This window comes from Diceros bicornis, chromosome 4 (assembly GCF_020826845.1).
Source record: "Diceros bicornis minor isolate mBicDic1 chromosome 4, mDicBic1.mat.cur, whole genome shotgun sequence".
NCBI lineage: Eukaryota > Metazoa > Chordata > Mammalia > Perissodactyla > Rhinocerotidae > Diceros > Diceros bicornis.
In genome coordinates this window covers 95,174,020-95,197,252 of record NC_080743.1, presented here as the reverse complement: position 1 = coordinate 95,197,252, position 23,233 = coordinate 95,174,020, and the positions used below count along the sequence as shown (strand labels likewise).

The following is a 23,233-nucleotide window of genomic DNA, read 5'->3' as shown; positions in this document are numbered from 1 at the left end:
CTATTTTCTAAGATTTAAGACTGATACTTGACTAAAAATACTGCCAAGTTGACAGTAAAGGAGAAAATATACGCATCAAAGACCGTCATGGGAAGTTCAGGGTCTGGCAGCTGTCATGTGATAATGCACCCTTAGGTGGACAATAGCTGCACGGTTGTGCATTTGCACCGGCAGAGACCTTGTCCTTCTTGACAGGTGCTGGGATTCAGTGGTGGAGGATGCCAGGTACGCTGTTGAGAAGGTGTAGATGTGCTGATATACTTGGCTTTGGTCACCGTGATGTGCTAAGCTCCATCTACGCTGCAGCGGTCATCCCAGTTAAGTGACCCATGTGCCATTGATCAGGTCACATATTAAAAGGATGCTGTCCTAATTGCAGTTGGAGCTTAGTGTAACCAAAGAAACTCAAATGAATGCTGCAGCTATATCTTGCTGCTTTTCATAGGCCTTGCAATAAAAGCCAAACAGTTTTTAGTGGCTTTTGCAATTATACTTCCCTTCAATTTTCCAAAGGTTACAGGGCCTGAACCACACAAATCCCATTAAAGTAAGTAGTTGTTGTGCAATATAAGTTCCTTTGAAAACATTCTTCAATGCCCATAAAACGATCTTTGGGCTGCTCTTTAGATCCGCTTGCCTGCCATGTTTTCAACCAAAAGGCAGAGGACAAGCTTTGATGTGGTGGTTGGTTTCTGCTACTGAAACTGGCGTTTTATCTTCTTGCATCAGATTTCTTCCCAAATTGATGTAATTCAGGCATACGAAAGACATTTTTCTTCAGATTTTATTCCTAAAATATGTTTTTGCTGTACTTCTAAATTACATTTGGCTGACCGATTTGGAATCTCCAAGGCTTCTCCCACAAGATATAGAGCAGAAGAGGGTCAGGGTTTTTGGGAGTTAACTGAAGTCTGCATGGTGAGTGCAGGGCCTTAGTGAGTGAGTAGGGACCACAGCCTGCTGCCTGGTCCTCATGCTTGAGGATGGCCCTTCACACTGTCTTCTTCTCTACTCTCCCTTCAGTGCAATTTGGGCAGCCACATCTGGAGTCCAGAGGGAATTTCACACTAGAGCCAAGGACAGAGCTATTGTCCTCTTTGACTTGTATCTGAATGCACAAGGGGCATCCTGCCCAGAACAAAGGGCTTTCTTTGCTGGAGAAGTGCTTCATACGTTTTCTAACGTCCTGATCCATTGGACACACTATTCTCTTTAGCATCTCTTTCTCATGTGTGTTCCTGTTTGTTTAAATCATTCATTTATCTCGGAGCTGCTTTTCTAGTAAGAAATAAAAATGAAGGACTAATTCCTGCATTTACAAAGGAATCAGAACCACACAGCTTCTTCCATCTCTAAATCTGATGACTAACCTATTTGAAAAAGAAACATGGTAAAAGGTTTTTTTCCTCCGCAGGTAAAATTATCCGGAGATAAAAGATAAGGTTAACTTAATTATTTGCTATGCGCTATTAAAAAGAATAATTGGAATTCGGAAATTCATCAGCCCTTTAAAACTTCAGGTGAATCACCAAGGTTCTGATTTTCTGAGACTGCTTCTATACCACAATACTACTATAAATCTTTCAAATTTTATTTAAATTTAATTTATCAAGAGACCCTATATCTTTTCTGCAGGAAGATCTGAATGCATTGAGGTGACACAACATTTACATAGAAAGAATTGAGCCATAATTTTATTTTATTTTGTTTGTTTATTTTTTTTGTGAGGAAGATCAGCCCTGAGCTAACATCTGTCAATCCTCCTCTTTTTGCTGAGAAAGACTGGCCCTGGGCTAACATCCATGCCCATCTTCCTCCACTCTATATGGGACTCCTGCCACAGCATGGCCTGACAAGCAGTGTGCTGGTGCGCGCCCGGGATCCGAACTGGCGAACCCTGGGCTGCCGCAGTGGAGCGCCTGCACTTAACCGCTTGCGCCACCGGGCCAGCCCCGAGCCATAGTTTTAAAAAAGTATTGGATTATATACTAAAATATATATAGGATTTAGAGAATGGAGAGATCAATATAGATTAGAGTTATCAGCAAGGTTTTATAGAGGAGGTAAGATTTGAGATATGTCATAGGAAACAGATTTTGAACTCAGTCCTAAAATGAAAGAAAGAGGAGTGCCAACACGGATGTGAGAAGATGGAAGATGGGGGTATACTAATGTGTTAAAATAACCCTACATATATTTGATTGATGAAGCAAGGACTTATGGAGGCCATTGAAAATGAAAATTCAAGAACATCTGGATCAAGGTAGCTGTTCTGGATGAGAGTGGTTGCATTTTTTTTTTTTTCCTGAGGAAGATTCGCCCGAGCTAACATCTGTGCCAGTCTTCTTCTATTTTGCATGTGGGTTGCCACCACAGCATGGCTGCCAATGAGTGGTGTAGGTCCGTGCCCAGGAACTGAACCCCGGCCACTGAGGTGGAATGTGCTGAACTTAACCACTAGGCCACGCAGCTGGCCCCAGAGTGGCTGCATTTTTTAATGGCTGTTCTGGTAGAAATGACAGCATGGATACGCATGGACCCTTTTTCTTAGACTCTGTTTATATAGCTAGTATGGAAAAACCTGTCTTTCCTATAAAAATTTTCCTGGGGTCATGGTTTTCATTTATGTCTCTGCTGCTCCACTGTTCCTCTCATGCACAGCATGTGTGTTGTCATTTGCACTGGAGGGTGGAGGGGAGTTAGGAGCCCTGGCTTCTAGCTCTGCTCAGTCACAGCTTGTACTGTGATTTGGGGTAAGACGCTCCATTATTCTAGGCCTCATTTACATCAACTGTCAAACAGGATGGTTGAATTAGATAATTTCCCTGGTTTCATTTGGTGCCAATATTTTATAATTCATGATTCCAAGTGAAAATACACTGGTTAATAAGGTCATTTTGCTTGTTTTTATTAGAAAGGGTGGCGATAACTGCATATTTGCAGTTTACTTAGTCATCCATAGCATACATAATCATCCGTAAAATCCGTCAACACCTTGGACTTGAAACATTGTGATTTTGGTAAAAATGCATCCATGTACCCTGTGGTTATTCTGCAATTTGGTGGATCCTACCCCCTTCAGAATTCCAAAGCGTCAGATGCTTCCTGATGTCCAGTTGGACGTTGGTGTCCTTGTACAGCATATTTCAAAATCAACCTTTACTGTAGCTGTTTTTACAAGAAAGATGATCTTCCGGCAATGATAAAAATACACTGCTTTCTCTCCTCTGTATTCAACCAGAGTCTAGAGTCTGATAAGGGTGCTTATCACAGGCCCTTCAGATGCCCCACATTTGTCAGCCTCTGCTGCTGCTGAGGAGACTGTGCCGGATGCTGTTCTGTGCTCTTGGAGGAAAAGAGGGAGCTCACAGTCTGTGATTCGTGAGCAAAGACAGATGAGCTGAAGGGCTGCCGCCCAAGCTGCCTCTGTTGTCCCCTCATTGTCTCTTCCGATTATGCTTGCACTTTGAAGGACATTTGCCAGATCCAGGCTCCTTGGACCCCTGTTACTTGTATGTCTTTTCTCACCTTCGACATGATCTGGACTGGTGTTTTCATTTGTTAAAAACAACAAGAACATTCACTGGGAAGCTTGCGCTGGAATTGTTTCAGGTCATCATAGCTATTTATTCTCTGTCATAAACTGTAATTCTCTATTTCCCTCGCTCCCACGTTAGGGGAGTTGGTGGTTTACGGTGGACAGTCAGTGGAATTTGAGTGAACTGTGAAAGATTTCCGAGAACTACCGAGAGATTATGTAGCAGGTGTAGTACTAAGAACAAAACATAAAATATTCTTGTTCTCAATCACAGTTTGGCAGCACAACAAGAAACAGGCTTACAAAACAGCATAAAGGATTTAAAAGTTGTGGTTATACCTGAGAAAGCATTTTCTTTGAGGGAAGAAAGCAAATCATGGGATTGGCTTAATAAGGGATTTCCTTTATATGACTAAAAATAATAGCCTAGAGTCTGTCTAATTAGTCTCCATCTGGGGTAGGTAAAGAAGCTAAGGATTTTTTGCAGATTTCTGTTTAATAGGAGCCTGAAATGCAGGTGGTGGTGCTGTCATAAAGGCCTGGATGACCTAGAGAGACCTGAAGTGCAAGACATATAGAACTGTAGACAAAAAGATTTGGGAAACAGAACGGGAACACCAGAAATGCCCCCAAATACTCAAATAGGAAGGAAAATACAAACGCAAGGCAACTGCTGAAAGGTGTTTGATTCTGGGTGTTTGTATTCTGTGTTGATATTATTGTAAACTAATTTTGCTAATAGCTAAGCAGTGGTATAATCAGGGATGTTAGTGGAACTATTCCAGGCCTTGATAAATCCCAGAAATCATGATAATTAAATTGGCTTCATTCTCAAGATGCCACTGATCTGACATTCTTATTGAGAGTGTCACAGCAGTGCCTTCAAAGCAGGGCTTCTAGTGGAGGTACCACAAATGTAAAAAACCAGAGAAGTGGTCAACCACGAGCACAACCATGAAGCTGAGAATGGGTGTCAGCAGCTTCCCAGCTGGAGGAATGTGGGTGAGATCATATGGGTTTTTCTTCTATAGAAACAGTTGTCTTAAGACAAGAAAAGTTTCACATTTTCCCTGAAAACTAATTCAACAAGCACTTCCTATACCTGGGGGCTTTAAGTATCAAGGGGAAATGTATAGTCTCTATTCTAAGCTCCAAGCACATTCCTGGTTCAGCAGCACTCACGAGGAAGGGGTCTTTGATCAAAAAGATGTAGAGGCCTCAGTTGTGAGGCACCCAGAGATCTGGGCTAGGAGCTCCTGGATTTAAGCCATACTTTGAATCCACATCCAAATGTAGAACATGCCCTCAATTTGTAATAAGAATAATATTATAGCTCAGGTAGGAGTCACTTTTCTTAGGATATTATGATTCCTACTAGTAGTTTTCCTGAATATATTGCGTGTTTATAGTCAGAGAGGATCAGGAGACTTCACATGTTGGAAAAAATGGCGGAGAGCTACTTTCTATTGAATGTGGAGCAAGTGGCCAAGCTCTCCTTTCTCTCCATCCTCACTCTCACTCCTCATATTTTTCTTTGGGCTAAGCTTCTTTGGGGAGAGCTATTGGAAGTTTAAGTCCAGTTCATCAAGCCGAGCGTTTGACTGTAAATCTCCAAGCACTGCACAGGCTCTGCAGTGGCTTGGGGCTCCGGGTGATAGCTTGATGGTGGTGGTAGCACAGCTGGTCTTCCACTCAGCTGCACACATCCATCATCCCTGCCTGGGCTGAGTGGGGGCGCCAGGACAGGAGCACACTGCTGTCTGCCATGGGCAGGCTGGGCGATCAGCTTGCCAAGGTGCATTTGGGGGGACTCAGAGAAAACCAAGGACAGATCTTGACAGGTGAAAACTTAGGGTCATGATTCTTCAAAGTTTCCTAAGATCTCAGGGCCCTAGAACTCAATTTTTGGGTGAAACTGTTTCAGAGATCTTTCAGTACTATTTCCTGTTCTTGAGTTCTCATCGGGTGAGTCCCAGGCCAATGTTAGCTTGGGTTTATGGTGTTGGAGCACTAGCCCTGATCTAGGCCAAGGCCCCTGAAGCCTGCCTTAGCAATGGCATGGAGCCTTGAGCAAATGCAGTTAGGAATTACTTGCTGTTTCTAGGAGAAGGCATGGTAAAACAGAAATCCCTCTAATCACTTTGAACATGGTTTTTCCTCTTTAACTCTGCATTTGTGTTTATGTGGGTATGTTGAGGAGAAGGAATCAGGGGATGGTTGGTCTCCTTGGTTATGAAACTATATGAATGAGCATAATATTGTCTAACACAAGTAGAGTCCAAAGCAATCTGTTCTTCTTCCTCCATCTCTAGAGAAGTCCAGAAAACAGGGGCAGGAGTACGATTTCTTTTAGCCTTCTTTGACAAAACAGGCTTCAAGGAGCATGCAAGAAATGTCCCTCTGACAGTTCATGTCTGGTCCCAGATTTAGAAGCAACAACTAAGCATCAGAATTGCTGGACGTTCCTGGCATGTGAACTTGAGAGCACCAGTGCCCACGTTTGTTCATTGAAAGTGGCATCTGGCTATAACATTTTGATAAGGATGTGAGCAAATGAAACAATATCTCACTGTAGATATACAGTCAAGAAGTATTAACTAGAACCCCCAAAATGACTTGAGCCCCTCACCATCATCTTCCTCTATTCCAGATGATCAGCTGAACTCAGAGGAAAAGAAGAAGAGAAAGCAGCGGAGGAACAGGACAACTTTCAACAGCAGCCAGCTGCAGGCTTTGGAGCGTGTCTTTGAGCGTACACACTACCCAGATGCTTTTGTGCGAGAAGACCTGGCGCGCCGAGTGAACCTCACCGAGGCCAGAGTGCAGGTAACCAAAGTCTTCGCCTCCTCAGAGGCACATCTCGGAAGACTGTTTAAAAACGCAAGGTATAGGTTTCAGACTGGAGCTGGGACTAATAAGGTTATAAATGGTTAGCATGAGGACAGAGTCAATTTCTCACTGTGTACCTTTGGGCAGCATGGTATTTATAAAAGTCAAATTGAATGCCTTTAGGTGGGGTGGAGTATGCCTTCCTACAGGTCTCACTCCTCTTCATTGTTTCCCACTCTTCCAGATTCATGTTATAAACACTGTCCATCTGAGCGTTTGACTCCACACTTCTCAGCTTTTGATCTGAGCTTTAGCGGGGCCAAAGAGATGAACTCTGTCCTCCATCTCAGTTTTCCTCCCCAGACTTTGGGAATGTACAAACCTTCAAGAACGTATTATAAATACACACAATTATGGATACTGATAGGAGTGGGAAACGAACACATTAAAGACCTTGCACTTAGGACCTGCGTTAAGAGCACATTCAAGTAGATGAATCTGTGTTTCTGTGAAGTGAAGGAAGATAAGGGCATGTTAGACAGGGTAGAGAGAGAACAGTGATTCTTTCTAACATTAATGCCATGACACATCAGCTACAAGCCAGACATCTAGAAATAACACAGTCTGTGATTAGTAATCATAATGATGATAATAATAACTAAACAATCCCTGAGCCCTGGTAGGCCAAGCAGTGTTCTAAGTTCTTTACATAAACTAATCTGTTTAATCCTCACACCAATTCAATGAGTTGGATAGTATTCTTCATCTCGCAGATGAGGAAACTGAGGCACAGAGAGGTTAAAGTGTTTTACCCAATGTGACACAGCTAGGAAGTGGCTGAACTAGGATTTGAACACAGATGCGCAGATCCAGAGTTCATGCTTTTAAGCTCCACAGTAGACTTTGAATCAACGAGAGTCTCCTGACTTAACACTTTTTCATGTAGTGCTTTGCTCTCTCTGCTGAGAGTCAAGATCTTATTGTCTTCCATATTGCCACAGGTAGGCTGCTGTTTTACTAATAGTAAGGGGGGTGGGCCAAATCGTTCGTGTCTTCCTGAGGAAATTATTGTTTGTATGTCTGTGTTCAGTCTGGGCTTGAGGGATTTCTTTATGCAAATGATAAGCCTCTTGACCAGTGGAGACTGAGGTAGACTCCAAGGGCCTTGAGGGTAGGATCTGTGTCTATGCCACGAGGCACTGAATACTGTGAGAGACATTTGTTGGGTTGAGGGAGAGGGTCCTGGAGCTCCCTTCAGCCTGAAGAGTAAGTGTGCTAGAGTTTTCGCCATGGGAAACAGGCACCTTGCCTAGAAATGCTCCCCAGGAGAGAAAAAATGTCAGTGACAAAAGGAGGAAGGTTTCTTGGGTGCTGTGGGGCCACACGAGCATAGGTTAGAAGAAAGTGGGAGTGCAGCCGCGCTCACCACTGCTGGGCACTCCCTCAGGGCTCCAGTGAGAGTGAGCCACAGGGACAAAACTCACTTTTGCTCTCTCCATCCCGCCATCCAAAGCAGAACTCTGAGGTTTGCCTTCCCACATCCTCTTTCCCCATGCTGCTTACCACAGTTCTCCAAACATGCTCTATTTCTACTCTTAAATCCCGTCCTCTCTCCTTCAAAATCCCTATATCTTTTATGCCCCAGGCTTGGCCTGCAATGGTGTAATAAATAGTTTTAGACCAGTAACCCACAGTACCTTGAAATACCGTTTTGCCGTGGCGATCTGAATTTTAAATTAGGAAACATGGACAGAGCAATGCTGGAAATTTTTTTTTAATGTGAAAGAGCAATTTGTGGGTTGGGGAGCTATCTTGCCCCCATTACAACAATAAGCAAATGCCTGTCTTATATGTTGAAACTATTTCATCTTCCTCCTTTCCCACCTTGCTGTGTTCCAATGGCTTTCAGAGCTGTGGATATTTTGCGTGTGAATGGACAGAATTCTCCCTCCACGACTTGATTCTTCCTCCATGAAGTCTTACCCTTTCCTAGTCGGACCCACTCCTTTCTGACTCTGGCCTTCTTTATATTTATGGCATTTATCACAACATGCCAGGTATTATATTCCGTTGTATGTGGGCCAACTTCCCCAACTAGATTGTGAAGAAGTCCTCTTGGAGGGAAGCCATATCTTACCAACTTTGTAAAATTTTTTTTTCCTCTTTCTTTTTCCTCTTCTTTTGTTCCCCTCAAACATTTATCAAGCACCTATTATGCTCTTGGAACTGTTTTTGGTTCACTGGGGATGAATAGGACACTAGCCCTCTCCTTAAGGTTGTTGTAGACTGGAGGCAGAGCAGACAGATGTGCGTACCATACTGTCATGATGTAGTAAGATGATTCCTACACTAAAGGGATGTACAAGAATTTGTGATAGACCAGAGGGAGGAATGATCAAATCTGCCTGGGGAAAAAGGGTGAGATGACACATATATTAAGCACCCATTCTGTGCCAACTCTCATACCAACCCTGTGAATAGGTATTATTTCCATTTGGTTAGGAGATGAAGGATCAGAGAGATTAAGTAACTATCCAACAACAAATCTTTAAAGTAGTGGAACCAGTATTTTTATCCAACTCTCTTAGACTTTGAAGTCATGTTCTTTCTACTACAACATTTGACAAAGGAGGTTGAATCTTGAAAAACATATGTCTTTTGACATCTAGACGAAGAAGGGAAGACTATCACAGGCAGAGGGAGCATTTGGTGTGAATATACATAGGTGGGGAGGAATTGAATGTATTTGATAGTCTTGAGCCCAGGGCAGGAGTTGGAGTGATGGAGGGTCAGAGCATGAGGCCCATTGATGCAGGATGTGGCTGGATTGGTGCACAAAGAGCTAACTCCTGAACAGCCTTGTTCTATGGTAAGAAGTTTTGATTTTATTCTGTGAGTGATGGGAGCCAGTGGATAATATAAAGCCTAGCACAAATACAATTATATTTTCATTTAAAATGATAACTCTAATAGCAATGTGAAGGGCACATTAGAAACAAAAGAGCTGGGAGTCTGCAAAGCTGGGAAAGAGATGTCCAGTTTCTACCTTTACTGATTTCCCCCCAGGCTCTTCAAGCTGCAAGACTCCACAGGGCACCAATCCCATGGTATTGTATGTGAATGTTGCCTCCAAGAGCTGTGCAACTGTCCCACTCCACACCGTAGAATTTCTTTCTCCCATATTTTGTTATGTATTTCTATAATTGCACCTAAAATACTTGTTTTGCAGTTTTTCAAATTTTCATGCTTGTCTTATTTTAATAGACTATGAGCTGCTTATGAGCAGAGCGTATCTCATATCTCTATTCCCAGCAGTTAGCACAGAGTCTGAAACACAGCAGGCACTCCCTAAAGATTTCTTGAATGAGTAAATGAATGAATAAAATTCCATGGAAGTCTGGAAGAGTCGTATGATCATGATTCAGATGTCCTTGAATCAGCCATTTATTATTTGTGTGAACTTCAACACGTTACTTAATCTCATTGAACCTATTTCCTCAGTGCTGAAATAGAAATAATAAAACCTAATGTATGGGATTGTCATGATAACTATAAATAATGTTTGTAATGTGTTTATATAAGTTCCTAGTCCTAGTAGCACTTAGTAAATGGTAGGTTTACTATTAGCTGTAGCCGATGCTGTCAGCACTGCCCATATCCCTCAAACCCTGCAATTAAATGTACTCTAGTCAACTTCCAAACTTGAGCATTTGCATTTCTGCACCACAAGCTTCTTTCCAGAACTCCAGGAGACTGCCCTGCCTGTGTTCAGCATGGCAGAAGTGCTGGAACATTAATAAGCAATGACTGACAGTACCCAGTGTACAAATCCCCAGCCTGCTCAGGGTGGGAAGGGTGTGTTCTGCGTCAGTCTTTAGGGTCCCTGCGGGACTGAGCCACAACAGAGGGCGCTGGTTTAGTAGCACACTCTGGAGCGCTTCGTTTTCTTCTCTCTTACTTCCTCCTACTGGTGTTCCTTGCACCTCCCAAATAAACCATTTGCTTCTTAAATCCTTGTCACAAGGTCTACTTTTGGGAAGATGGAGAATTTTCTTTATCAATAAGTATTATGAGAGCAGATGAAGTTTTCACATTTTGAAGAATTTTGAAAAAACTTAAAAATGTCATTGTATCTGTGGCAGAAGTCTAATGAGATTTTTCTTCTTTTTCTTGCAACAGGGATTATAATTAATTACAACTACAATTACACAGGGATTATGACCCATATTTTGCTATCACGTGGGTTAGTCCTGGATCTCATGGATCTCTCTGGAGGCTTGATTACTGGAAGTACCTCGTGGTCCTGTTAGAATAGTCTTCACCCCTAACGGCTTTCTAAGATGTCCCACCAGGGAAGGATTGTGGCAGATTTCTATTGTTCTGGGAAGAATTCCGTACCCATCCTGTATCTTCCCTGGGAAGGCATCATATAGTAAAATCAGCCAGTACTTCATTCATGTAACCTCTTCTTTGTTTTTCCTCTCCTTCCTCATGCCCTTCTCTCCTCCCAACAATCTTCCAGGTGTGGTTTCAGAACCGAAGAGCCAAATTCCGCAGGAATGAGAGAGCCATGCTGGCCAATAAAAACGCTTCCCTCCTCAAATCCTACTCAGGAGACGTGACTGCTGTGGAGCAGCCCATTGTACCTCGTCCTGCTCCAAGACCCACCGATTATCTCTCCTGGGGCACAGCCTCTCCATACAGGTGAATGACTGGCCCACCCTCCCTTGCTCCACTTCCACATGTTTCTCAGCGGTTGGTCATGTTCAAAGCTGCTTGTGCAGCTGGCTGACATTTCTTACTGGGTTAACCTCTTCAGAGACATTCAACTTGTTGACATCCCCAGATTTTCACAGGAGATTACTAGTTGCCCCAGGAGCAGGGTTTGGGGCAGAAGAGAGGGGCAGGCCATCAGCAATCTCCTCTTGGACTCAGGAACTCTTGCAAAAGTTTCAAAGATGGGGAAGAATCTAAAAGAAAAGATTGTTAAGCTATGCCCAGAGTCCCTCTTGCAACCATTCTGGAACAAAACTTTACTCCATTTCCAAGTTTAAGATAGATTTGTTTTCTTATGCTCAAGTAGGAATTTAAGTTGTGAGGCTGTAAGTCTAGGACCGAAGGCAAACTTCACAGTAAACTGATTTTGAATTAAAAGAGGAAGGAGGAAGGAAGGAGGGAGGAAGGGAAGAAAGGAAGGAAAGAAAGAAAGAAAGATGGAGAAAGAGAGAGGCAGAGAAGGAAAAAAAATCCAAGATCATTCTGATCACTTTCACGGCCACAGTTCTCTGTTAGTAGATGGGGACGTCTTATGATCCAAGATGCCTTCCAATTCTATTGCTAATTCTTATCTACTTTTCTGAAGTTCTTGGGAGTCAGTTTGTGTGCGTTTTTTAAAATATAAAGACAATGTATAATTTGCACTAAACTTTTATATTAAGAAGGTGAAAATTTTCAAAGAGGCAAATAACAGAGTACTATTTCAATCTCTTGGAGAGTCACTTAACTTCCATTTATTATGCTGTTCAGAAAATATAGGTTAATGCCAGAGGGACACTGAGACACAAGTGCCTAATGCATTGTCATCAGTCTAAAGTGCCTTTCTTTGAACCTAAATCTGAGTGCTCTTAGAAACCAGATCAAGGCTATGTGTTCTCTCTGGCAGATTGCAGCAGAGGAAGAAGTAGTCACAAATTCATTTATTATGCTTTTGTTTACCTTTTTATTGTTAAGGTTAATTAATGGTTTAAGGAGAAGTTTTAAACTAATTATTGGAGATTATCTCCCAACTGAAGCTGAACTCCTGATGTTAAATGTCACATTTGTGAAATGCAAACACTTTTCAAAAGTTGATCATGCTAATCAAAGCAAAAGGCCTCACCTAAATGTTCTTTCTGTTTAAAATTATTTCCTTGAAAGAAACATCATAAATGCATTTGGAAAATATTTTTAAATCCCTCATTGCAAAATTAGCCTGAATCACTTTGGTCTTAGTACATAGAGGTCCCATGCATAGGAAATTGGAAATTTCTATTGCTCTCAGACATAAAGATTGGTTGTATCTGTGTGACCTAGTTAAACTTTAGACTCCTTTCCCATAGGATTTACTGAAAACACATTTTGAAGACCATTGTGAAATCACAAAGTCTTTAATATTTTAAATAAGTGGAAGACTGCTTTGTTTCTCTGGTAAATATTGATAGTTCATAGACTCAGTACGTGGCTTGGGAAATGGATGTGGTTCAAAGCTTGATGTTTCAAGGTCTCTGGTTTGAACTTGGTCACAACCAGGAAGTATTGCTCCTTTTCTGCCTGGGTCCTACTTGGGAACTTTTCACACCAGCTGTAAAGAATCCAGATGGCTGTTATATGGTCCTTACCAGTGAGATGCTGAGGGCAGTACACTGCATGAGTGGGGATGAAATATTTGCTGAATTAATATTAGGTTAGTCTACCTGAACCTCAGCAAAAGTTCAACCCAGTGTCTGCATCATATATATTTTGTATATGGGTATCTAACTGAAATTATTAACATGCAATTTATGTGTGCCTTTTTTGGAAATGTTCTATTATAATTTGAAAGATTATGTAGAAATACTAGATAAAATTTTTTAAAACATTCATAATTCCACCATCTTCACATAAGTAGTTTGTTTATTTTTGCAATTAGAGTTCAGTATTTTCTATAGTGTAGCCTTACTGTACATATAATTTTGTATTCTTCTCTTTTCACTTAAAATCATATAACTTAATACTTTTTACTCATTTCATGGTATACTTTTATATCGTTTTTCTCTTAGATACAGAGTTTGTAAAAAATAATTTAAAATTTCATAGAATTTGATTGTTCAGATTCTGTATGAAGAATAAATTAACCTCCAGATATAAGTAAAAAAATGATGGTTTAAAGCAGTAATTTTATCAATAATAATGTTTTTGACCCAATGTTTACTGGAGTGTTTATATTTTGATTAATTTCTAAAAGTAGCAAAAAGCTATTCTGTTATTTGGAGATTTTTCTGCTATGTTTAGAACCAAAATACATTATGATTTCACATTTTGAAGCTTGGTAGGAAATATAAGTTTTATTAAGGAAATATAAAAGAGAAATAAGCGATGAAAAGCAAAGGAAATGATCCACCTTTTGTGTTATGGGAAATTAACTTGCTAATTCTGTTGGTACTGTTATGTCAAGTTAGTTATCTCACATGTGACATTCATTAAAAGGCATTTCTCTTGGTTAATCCTTGGAACGCTCCTGTGTGGTAGCTCTGTCCTTGCTCTGGTTCCAAAGAAGAGACTGAACACTTGCCTAAGTTTAAGCCTTCAGCAAGCAGAATTAGACTCGGTGCTCGTGATCCCCGTTTCTGTCCAACATCTTAGGCCACATAACCATATTTTTGTTCAAGTTAAACCTTACCTTATATTGAAAGTAGTAAAAAGTACAAGACTGGAAAACTGTGTAAACATCCCCTTTGATTCAGAGTCTGTTTCAGATCAGTGAAGCATGCCTGCAGCTGAGGTCCACATTCTGGGGTGTGTGGGTATCCCCTTGGGATGACTGATGTGGCTTGGTCACACAACCCAGGGACAGTGAGCAGACAGCTTTGCCAGAGAGGACAGTTTGCTGACTTCCACAGCTCTCCCTTGGAAGAAGAGAGGAGGAAACCAAGATTCAAAGCAATTGTTTGCATATGGTCAGAATTATGGGATGGGAAATAGCCAACACTTTTTTTTCTGGGTGTCTTTTATATCCCGAGTGGTGGCTGTGTAATTTATCGTCCAAACTGGGACACTTTTTGAGAGTGAAAGGGGAGTGCTATTAATAATTACACTAGGACAACAGGCATAAACTGGGATTATCCCGGGCAAACTGGGACATATGGTTCACTCTATTTATAGCCATCATGACCTCGTTCATTCCCTTGGGCATGTTAGAGGTGATGATGTCAGGCAGGCAACTGAGTCACCAGAAGGAGCAAAGCATTCCCTAACAGAGACACTACTGTCCTGGCAGGTGTCTTCTTGATCTACCCGTAGCCGGTTGAAGGAAGCTTGTTTTTGACACACGAGCCCACTGCTTAGCTCAGAGCTGTTTTCCTTAGACAAAGGAAAGCACACACAAGCACCAGAGTTATTTAGACTCACTAATCTTGTGGTGCTTTGTCTCTTGGGTAGCAGTGATTAACCAAGTCCTGGACTTTTGACTGAAGTAAAAGTCAAAAGTTCATTTTAGATGAAGTTGTCAAGAAATCTTGCCCCAGAGACACCCTTTCCTACTAGGGATAGATAGAGAATGGCCTGGATCTGCAGTATTGGTCTGGAGTGCCATTTCCAGAGGGAGGGCCGGGCTCCCAAGAAAACTACTGAAAGTGAAAGAGAGGCCAGCTACTCTGGTCCACAGTTTCCCTCCCCCATCCTGCTCCTCCTCCCTCATTTGATCGTGGTCACGGTGCTGCCTGACATCTGCTGAACGCATTTGGCTCATTTCTCCCTTTCACACTTTCAAAAATAGATCCTCGTCCCTCCCAAGATGTTGTTTACACGAGGGGCTTCATAACGGATTCTAACGGAAGACACTGAAAAGGTAACTTGTCAGAGGGGGAAGAGGGTGGCTGCTCGGGGTAGGGTTTAAATGGGAATTAAGTGTGTTCAAGAAAGTGGGGCTTGCAATTCTAGAAATGTAGGCAGTGAGGTCCTCGAGTGGGGAATATTCTTGTAAATCAGAGCTGCAAGAAAATGTGTTCATAAAGTTAAGGGCAGTCTGATAGTCTGGAGAAGAGCTCCTCAAAGATTACTGAGCGTATGAATCACCTGGGATCGTGTTACAACGTAGACTTGGATTCAGTAGGTCTGGAGCAGGACCTGGGATCTGCATCTCTAACATGCTCCCATGTGATGTTGGTGCTGTGGACATTTGGTACATACTTTGAATAGTTAGCCTTTAGATGACTGTAGGATATGGGGCAGGGTCAGAAGAACTATGTTCTTGTCCTGGCTTCTGTTGCTCCTCAGGCCAGTTGGCTCATCAATCTCTTATGTAGCCTTATATCTAAGACTGAGCTACCAATAGTTTCCTTACTACATGTCTCACAGGGGCATTTGGAACCTAGAGGTAAGCAAAGTGCATTTCAAAAAAAAAAAAATCCTTGAGACAGTAGAAAGATGCAAGACCTCATATATAAAAACATTTCTAGAAACAAAAGTTAAAGATAGCAGAAAGATCACTGAACATGTAGTGCAAACTGAAGGCTTACCAATGAAATGTGGTCCAAGTGTGTCCACTTTAAGTGCTCAATATACATTTAAAAAAATCAACTTCTGAATTTTAAAACCAGAAGTTAGAAATGGTTCTTTAAATCACAAAAGATCACTTCCAAAAGGATTTGTGGAGTCTCTCTTTAAAAGTAAATTTCCCTAGGAAAACTGGTATTGAATTTTCTTAGATGAAGCAAGTATACCTCCATTGTTCTTGCACCAACCAAAGAACAAACCAAAGAGATGGTCTCCATCCTCTACACATCACTGAGTCGCGAAAACCTCAAGCTCTACAGCTTTTGGAAAAATCCCGAGCTGGCGAAACCCTAGGATCTCAGGAAGACACACAAACCTCTTGGGCTGACAGATTTGTCTTTGGGGTGGAATTTTCAACAGCCTGTCATTTGTCCAAAAGGGCCAAATAGAAAACAAAGTTGGAGTTGAAAACTGAGTCAGGTATTACTTTTCCCCCCCCTCCTCAATTGTTTTGTGATTTGTGGACTTACACTGTGGGTGACTGGAAAGCAGATGGGCAGACGTCCGTAAGTTTCCTGGTTTAAAATCATGCCCTGTATAGTATTTTCCATACTTCCTTAGTGTTTGGCAGTCATTTTAATGCATTCTTCCTCATGACAACCTTTCAGGGTAGGTTGAAATGATCAAAAATGATTTGTCCCCAGTGAACACAGAGCTCTAACCCTGCTGGTGGTGAGCATTCTGCTGTCCATGGCTGAGCTCCATCTGTTAGGAATCTCCAAATAAGGAGATGGAAAAATTTCAAGCTTACTTAAATGTGTCAGCTCTATACGAGTCCCAGTGCAAATTTGCTGAATCAACAGATGGGATACAAGCGTTTCTTTTTCGTCTCTAATTCCTTGATGTCCTTTATTCAGCAATGTAGTTTCTTAGTCACAGACACAAAGAACTTTACATTCTTAAATACTAAATAGAAATGGTGCTTTAGCCAAACCCTATAAACCCAGTCCCAGAACTCAGCTCATGTCTGCATCCTGTTAGAGGAGTAGGTGGTTCTTGCTCAGAAGATAAGACCAATGGGCAGTACCTTTTGGCGTTGGTAAGCAGGCTCTTGGTGTTATCTGTGCTTGATCTATACAAATCACTTAGTTTTAATCTCACTTTTTTTATTCCAGGAAGCTTAATTCTGTATAGGAACAAATGGTCATTTTACATGGTTTGAATGGCCCTATAAAATTGGTTGAAAACAGCTAATTACCCTTATTTGTGAGACATTTGTCACAAATGTCTTTTGAGAAAACATTTCAAGGTTCTCTTTCTTTTCCTAACACAGAGCTTTAGAAGTTTCGTTGACATGGAAAACAGGTGGTCATGAACAATCTCTCAGATTGGCAGCCACTCAAGGCTCTCTTGCATCTGTTGTCACTTTGGGAAGTGGGTCCTCTCCATCTTACCTCTAATGCTGTTTTTAAAGCATGACTAAGCTGCTCTTAGAGTACCCACTCATTAATTCTGTCTTTTCTGACCTGTAACAAGTCTTGCTTGTCACTACTGGTATGTCAAAGGACTGCTCATTGCTTGCCTATATGGCACTTTTGGTTCAAGTTGAGAAACTAGACCCATGTCAAACTACTGTAGGGAAAACAGACTCATAATTCTTTAGTATGTGCACAAAATATCACTGTAGTCTCTACTCATAGGGTTCTATATTCTAAACATTTGTTAACAGGCTGTGAATTAAGACTGCCTCTGTTCTTTTATCCTATTTCTTATGGCCATGTAATGCTGGAATAAATTAGATCAATTTGTGAAAGTTTATAACTTTCCTAAACACCTATTAAGTGAAAATGTTGTTGCTTATCAAGCTCCTAGGGAATTGCAAAACTCACTCATTAATTCACTGCTTTTTTATCCTCACTAACTTGAGGGCTGCCTACAAGACACTGTCATGGCCTTACTAATACTGTGGTGTCCTTATGAAAGCGCCACAGTATAATCAGACAAGGGTGCTGTTCTCAACTCTGGAAACACAGGTTGCCGTTTAAGGGAAAATGTATCAGTGAAAATCCAATCTCCTGTGCAAAATATAACCCTAATTTCCATTAATTTGGTTTTGAGATGGAAAGTGGATCAGCATTCATCTCATTTGGGATATTAATATCTGGACTGCATTAGAGAGAGAATCTCAGTATTTCCAAGAAATGTGTTACCATACTAAGTCTTCAGACTAAAATATGAGATGATGTTAGTAAACTATGAAGTAACTACAGCAAAAATGGTTATATAATAGATAAAATTGAAATCACAACAATAGTAGACCTTTCTAGAAAACAGTAACAGTATTTTTAGTAAACTCAAATAATCCCCCAAAATTCGAATTCCCTTTGTCTGCTAAGGAAAATGGACCATACCTTTGATGATCAAAAAAGAAGAGAATTTCTATTAAACAGGACTTTGCTGGTCCAGAATTTCAAAGGATGAAAAACATATCCCTCAGAAGGCCAAGTACTTAAAAGCACAATACTCCATGACAAGCTACAATTCGCCATCAGAGAATTTTTTTCTTTGTGCTTTCTCATGAAGTTTCAGCTTTTGTGTTTTCAGAAACCATTCAATTTTATTCTCAGTACTTAACAAATAATACAGATAACTCACAATTCCAGCTTCTCTCCCATGCATTTAAAATAGTACTATGTACCATCGTTAGGGCTTAATTGTCTCACAGAAACCTGGTTGAGAAAGGCTGATTTGGTTCACTCTATAATCTATAACTTAGGTATATTTCTCAAATCCAATTGTCTCTTTTTTTTTAGCTGCTTAGATCTTTGATTTCTTTGAAATCTTAGATTTCAGTATATCCTAGAATTTCTTGAGTATAGGATTTATGGATTTGCATATACTTCTGGTAGGGTCTTCAATGGAAGCATGTCATTCATATAGGTATTAAATGATATCTATATGGGTTTTGAAAATAAATGAAATTTCTTGGTATATTATAAAACAAAAATCTTGTCCCATTTTAACAGGTTGTTCTGATCATTTATCTCACTCCTAATTGAAACCAACTTAACTGGGGACTTTTTCTGCCTCTGTCTTTTGGTAGATGGTGGTAGAAGTCATAATCTATTCTATAAGTCTAACCTGCACTAATATTTGTTCATTTTTTTACTGTTAACAGATATTTTTTGATAGATATAAGAATATGCAATCATCAGCCTCTGGTGTAGTCATGTCCCTTCTGATTTTTCTCATTCTAGTAAGACAGCAAAATTAACAGGAAGGACTAGTTCCTCAGAATAAAAGCATATTGCGAAAATGTTTTTAGAATCATTACTCACAGCAAGCTGACAGAGATCAATGACATTGAGCAGTGGTCAGTTTAATCATACTATATCTATTTCTCAGTTATTTATCCATTCATTAAATCCTTTCTTAAATGCCAAATACATGCTAGATATGGTGTTCACTCTACCTGGGGCTGCAGTGGTGAACAAGGCAGATGTGATGTCCGATCTATGGGCTTGTAGTTGAGGAACTGAAATAAGCGCTAAAAGGAAAATTACAGGGTGCTATTGGAGAACCTAACTTTGTGTAGACGATTAAGATCTTCTACCCAGAAATGAGTAGGAGTGAGGCAGACAAAAATGAAATGGAAGAATGTAGGATTCTTTTGGAACCCTTCTGAGTCTTCCCCCTCTTGCCATAAGGCGCACACACACACACACACACACACACACACACACACACGCCAGTGCTATAAGGATTTTAAATTAAAATGTATTTAAATACAGATGTGTATTTCTGGAAAGACCTAGTGGTCTGGGACTAATTATATTTCTTTAACCTAATTTTCCTGGGTTAATTGCTAGTCACTGAGCTGCAATAGGCGATTGTGAGTCTTGACTATAAGACTTGATTATAAGTCTTGACTATAAGACTCACATTTGGTGTCCCAAATAGGTATTAATGATATAGTCTCTCTATGTGTAGAGTAGCTCTAGTTTTCTCTCTTTCTGGTCTGTCACTTGATCCCCAGAACCACAAACGCCTGTGTGGCTGACAAAATTGCATTGGAATGCAGGCAACAGAAGAGCACATGTCATTCCATTTATAAGTCTATCTCATTCCAGTCCTCAGTTGAAAGGGGTTTTGCTAATCTTAGAAACAACTAGAAACATTTTCATTTAATTAAAATGAGTTCCCTTTTAACTATTTATTATAAAGTAATGGATAATTTGCATCCAAGTCTAAGAAACCATTAGTTTTTCCTTTAAAAGAAATTCATGGATGCAATCAATAGAAAACTGCTAATTACAAATTTCTGCCCAGCAGTATTCCTAGGTCTAAATTACAATCTCTGACAACAAAAAACAACTTCAGGTTTTTCTCAGCGATGAGGACAGTGAGAAACAGTTACCTCTGAGGTCAGGAATCCTGGAGCCTTTGCTAGTTTATCTAGGAGCTTTAAACATTTCCTAAATAACTGACCCAAAAGGCGGTGTGAGCTACTCAAACGCTTTTGAGGAGAAGCTATAAAATCAAGGCCAATCGGGATGGGAACCTCTTGATTCAGCAATGCTTGGTACTATCGACCAGTGAATCAAGAAGGGCAGAGACGTTATCTTGGTTGTTTTAACTGGTTCTCCAAGTACACTATTTAATATGGTATTTATTGATTATCTAAAATGGGTTAGAATTAAAGTCAGCTACCTAGAGTGAAGGAGGCAAAATGCCCTTTAATTTCTTTTCAAATGCCTGCTTCTCTCCTTCATTGCTCCCACAGCCTGGTGATGTAGGCAGGAAGAGAGATTAAATAGTGTTTTAATCGGTCAGCTGATGAAACACCTGCTACTCAACATAAGCAACTTTCTTCTCTTCCCCCAGAAATAAATCATTACTCACTGTATCCAGCACAGCAAATACCTCTCCCCTTGCCTTGTTCCACTCTCCACTGCTGTCCCCTGCCCTTCGAAACACTGCCACGCTTTTCCAAGGGCCTTAGACTCATGGAAATCTGGGGCCAAAGGGACCTCAGAGGTCATCTAGTCCAACCCTTGCCCCCACCCACCCCCATCCTGAGAGTTGCATCCATCTGGGGGACAGACTTGCAGCTTTGTGAAACTAATGCATGATATTCTCCCTGCTCTCTCCTTTGTCCCTACAGCGCCATGGCTACTTACTCTGCCACATGTGCCAACAATAGCCCTGCACAGGGCATCAACATGGCCAACAGCATTGCCAACCTGAGACTGAAGGCCAAGGAATATAGTTTACAGAGGAACCAGGTGCCAACAGTCAACTGAGGAAAAAAAATAAATAAACAGGCCTAAGAAGAAATCAAAAACCATAAGACACCTATCCTGCTTGTCATTTCTTCATCTGCTGGAAAAAAAAATAAAAACAAACAAACAAACAAAAAACAGAACTAACATATTGGGACCATGGCAGAGAAAAGCAGGAGAGGAGCAAAATGAAAATGAGTTAAATGTTCCTCCTCCCTCTGGGATACCACCACCACTTGTTTCTGTGTGTGTTAATTTTGTTTTTCCTTCTATTCATGCGCTTTGCTTTATATACTCCGAGCTTCTTCTGCTAGGTTCAGGCTACCCAACCCCATGTTGTATGGGTTTTAAAAAAATCCACAGCGGCCAAAGAAACCATATATATATTCAGAACAATGTCTATAGTCTCCTCAATGACCTGTTTGAACCTCAGTGCCTTACCCTATCCTTCTTCCCAATTCTCTGTATAGAAGCTTTAGGAACTTCTGAAAAGCCAAAATCTTTCTGAAGAATCTGTGCCAGACGTGATTCCCTTTCTCATTATCTCCATCTCTGTTGGTCATGGTAAGGTTTTTCCATCAGCTACTAGGAAAAAAGCAGTTGTGTACACCATCTTGTCACTGGCCTCTCTGATCCAATGTGATTGGCTGTGTCTGGCTAATTCTAAGCTCTAAGCTCTAGATTTAAGCTCTAGATATAAGCTCTAGATTTAAGCTCTAAGCTATAGATGATAATATTGCCATCACTACCACCCCTCACCCCCATCCAAACAATCAGCCATCTTAAGTTAAAGATATTTGTTGTTTTTGAATGATTTGCTGTCATGGGCTATTTGATAGAAGAAATATTTTTCACTTGAGAGAGGGAGAGAAATTTCTCTAGGAAGACAAAAACGGAGTTGTGAAAGGCATGGCCTACATCTCTTTGGTGCCTTAAGAGTAGTCAGATGCACACTTATATATATACTGTATATATTTATATATTATATATATATATAAAATATTCTTGCAAGCTTGAGTTTTCAGTTTCTCAAACACTACAAAAAGCAAATTTCATACCGTCACCACTGTCCTTATCTCTATAGTGATGAGATGTTGTATTAGGGATCCTGTTTCCTTTCTTTCTCCACACAAAATTCTCATTAAGGCCACAGAGCAATTGATAGGGCAGCTGTTTGAGAACCGGTCTCATTTCCACATTAGGGCTTTAAATAAATTAGGAAGTATTGAAGCTATAAAAATGTCCTTGAGTGTGGAGCCTGAGCTCTGGTGGAATGCTGATGCATCCTGATCTATCATGGGAATTGCACTCAGAGATAGGAGGGAAAGCCATTTAGTCATCTGCCCTGTCTCTGCCAACAGGAATCTGAAAGACCCAGGTTTAAATGGAATACTTAAAGGTTTGCCTAAATTCCAAAAATAAAAGGCAATTGTGGGCTATTTTTATTTTCTAATATTTTGAAATAAAGTTTAGCATCTAGGGCTGGGAGCCAGGACTGACCTTTCTTTGTTTCTTTCTCTTTGTTTCCAGCTGTGCTTTTGTAACTTGTCAGGTGGACTTGACCAGACCACATTTCCAAGCTGTGCCTCAGTTTACCTTTTTGCAAAATGGGTTTAACAGTACTTACCTACCTCACAGGGGTGTTGTGAGGCTCTATTCATTTGCTCCTTTGCTCTTTCCTATGTTCTCTGTATGTCCAGCACTTTGTAGCCATGGGAGGAAAGAGACTCTGAAAGTTCGTGGAAGGATATGGTACCTGGAAGCCTTGTTTTCCAGCAGGGGAATGCTACCTTGCTGTATGTACTTATAACCTTGTATTTGGAAATGAGAAATAGGTTTTTATTTACAGACCTCTCAAAAATCACATCGTTTGACCAAAGAATAATTTAACACACACGGAATAGACATATTTCTGACATTTTCATCCTGACCAGCTTGGTTCTAATAATTTTAGTTATCAGTGGTTAAAAAGCTTTCGATTGATTTTGGCCAATTATGCCAACTTTGAGTGACAGACAAGGAATTGGGGGTTTAAGATGCACTTTTAGCACATTTATTATTCCTTGGGCATATCAGATTGAGCTAATGGTGGTACTTTTTCAAATAGCCGCCAATCTGAAAATGTTATTTCAGATGTTGATTCTGTACTTCCTTTAATAACAAGAAGGAAGCCCATCTTATGCATTTTGCTCTCATCAACTGATTCCCTCTTCTTTTAACCTACTATTAAAACATTTCTTACTGAATGGTTGATGTAGGCTGGCTGAACAACACACATTACTTGCTTCCTAAAGAGTCTCTCGACTAGTTCTTTTGTCCCAGTAGCTGCTGCGGATTATCAAGTTTCAAAGGA

At 40.6% G+C, this 23,233-nt stretch overlaps 1 protein-coding gene across 1 annotated transcript in view; it reads left to right on the top strand.

Moving 5' to 3' along the window:
- Positions 1–21,531, top strand: part of PRRX1 (paired related homeobox 1) — a 67,743-nt gene extending 46,212 nt beyond the window's left edge. The window contains exons 2-4 of the mRNA XM_058540092.1: positions 6,189–6,364; positions 10,890–11,071; positions 20,763–21,531. Of these exons, the coding sequence (XP_058396075.1) occupies positions 6,189–6,364; positions 10,890–11,071; positions 20,763–20,901 (497 nt within the window). The 3' untranslated portion in view covers positions 20,902–21,531. The remainder of the gene's footprint in view (positions 1–6,188; positions 6,365–10,889; positions 11,072–20,762) is intronic.
- Positions 21,532–23,233: the final 1,702 nt, after the last annotated feature.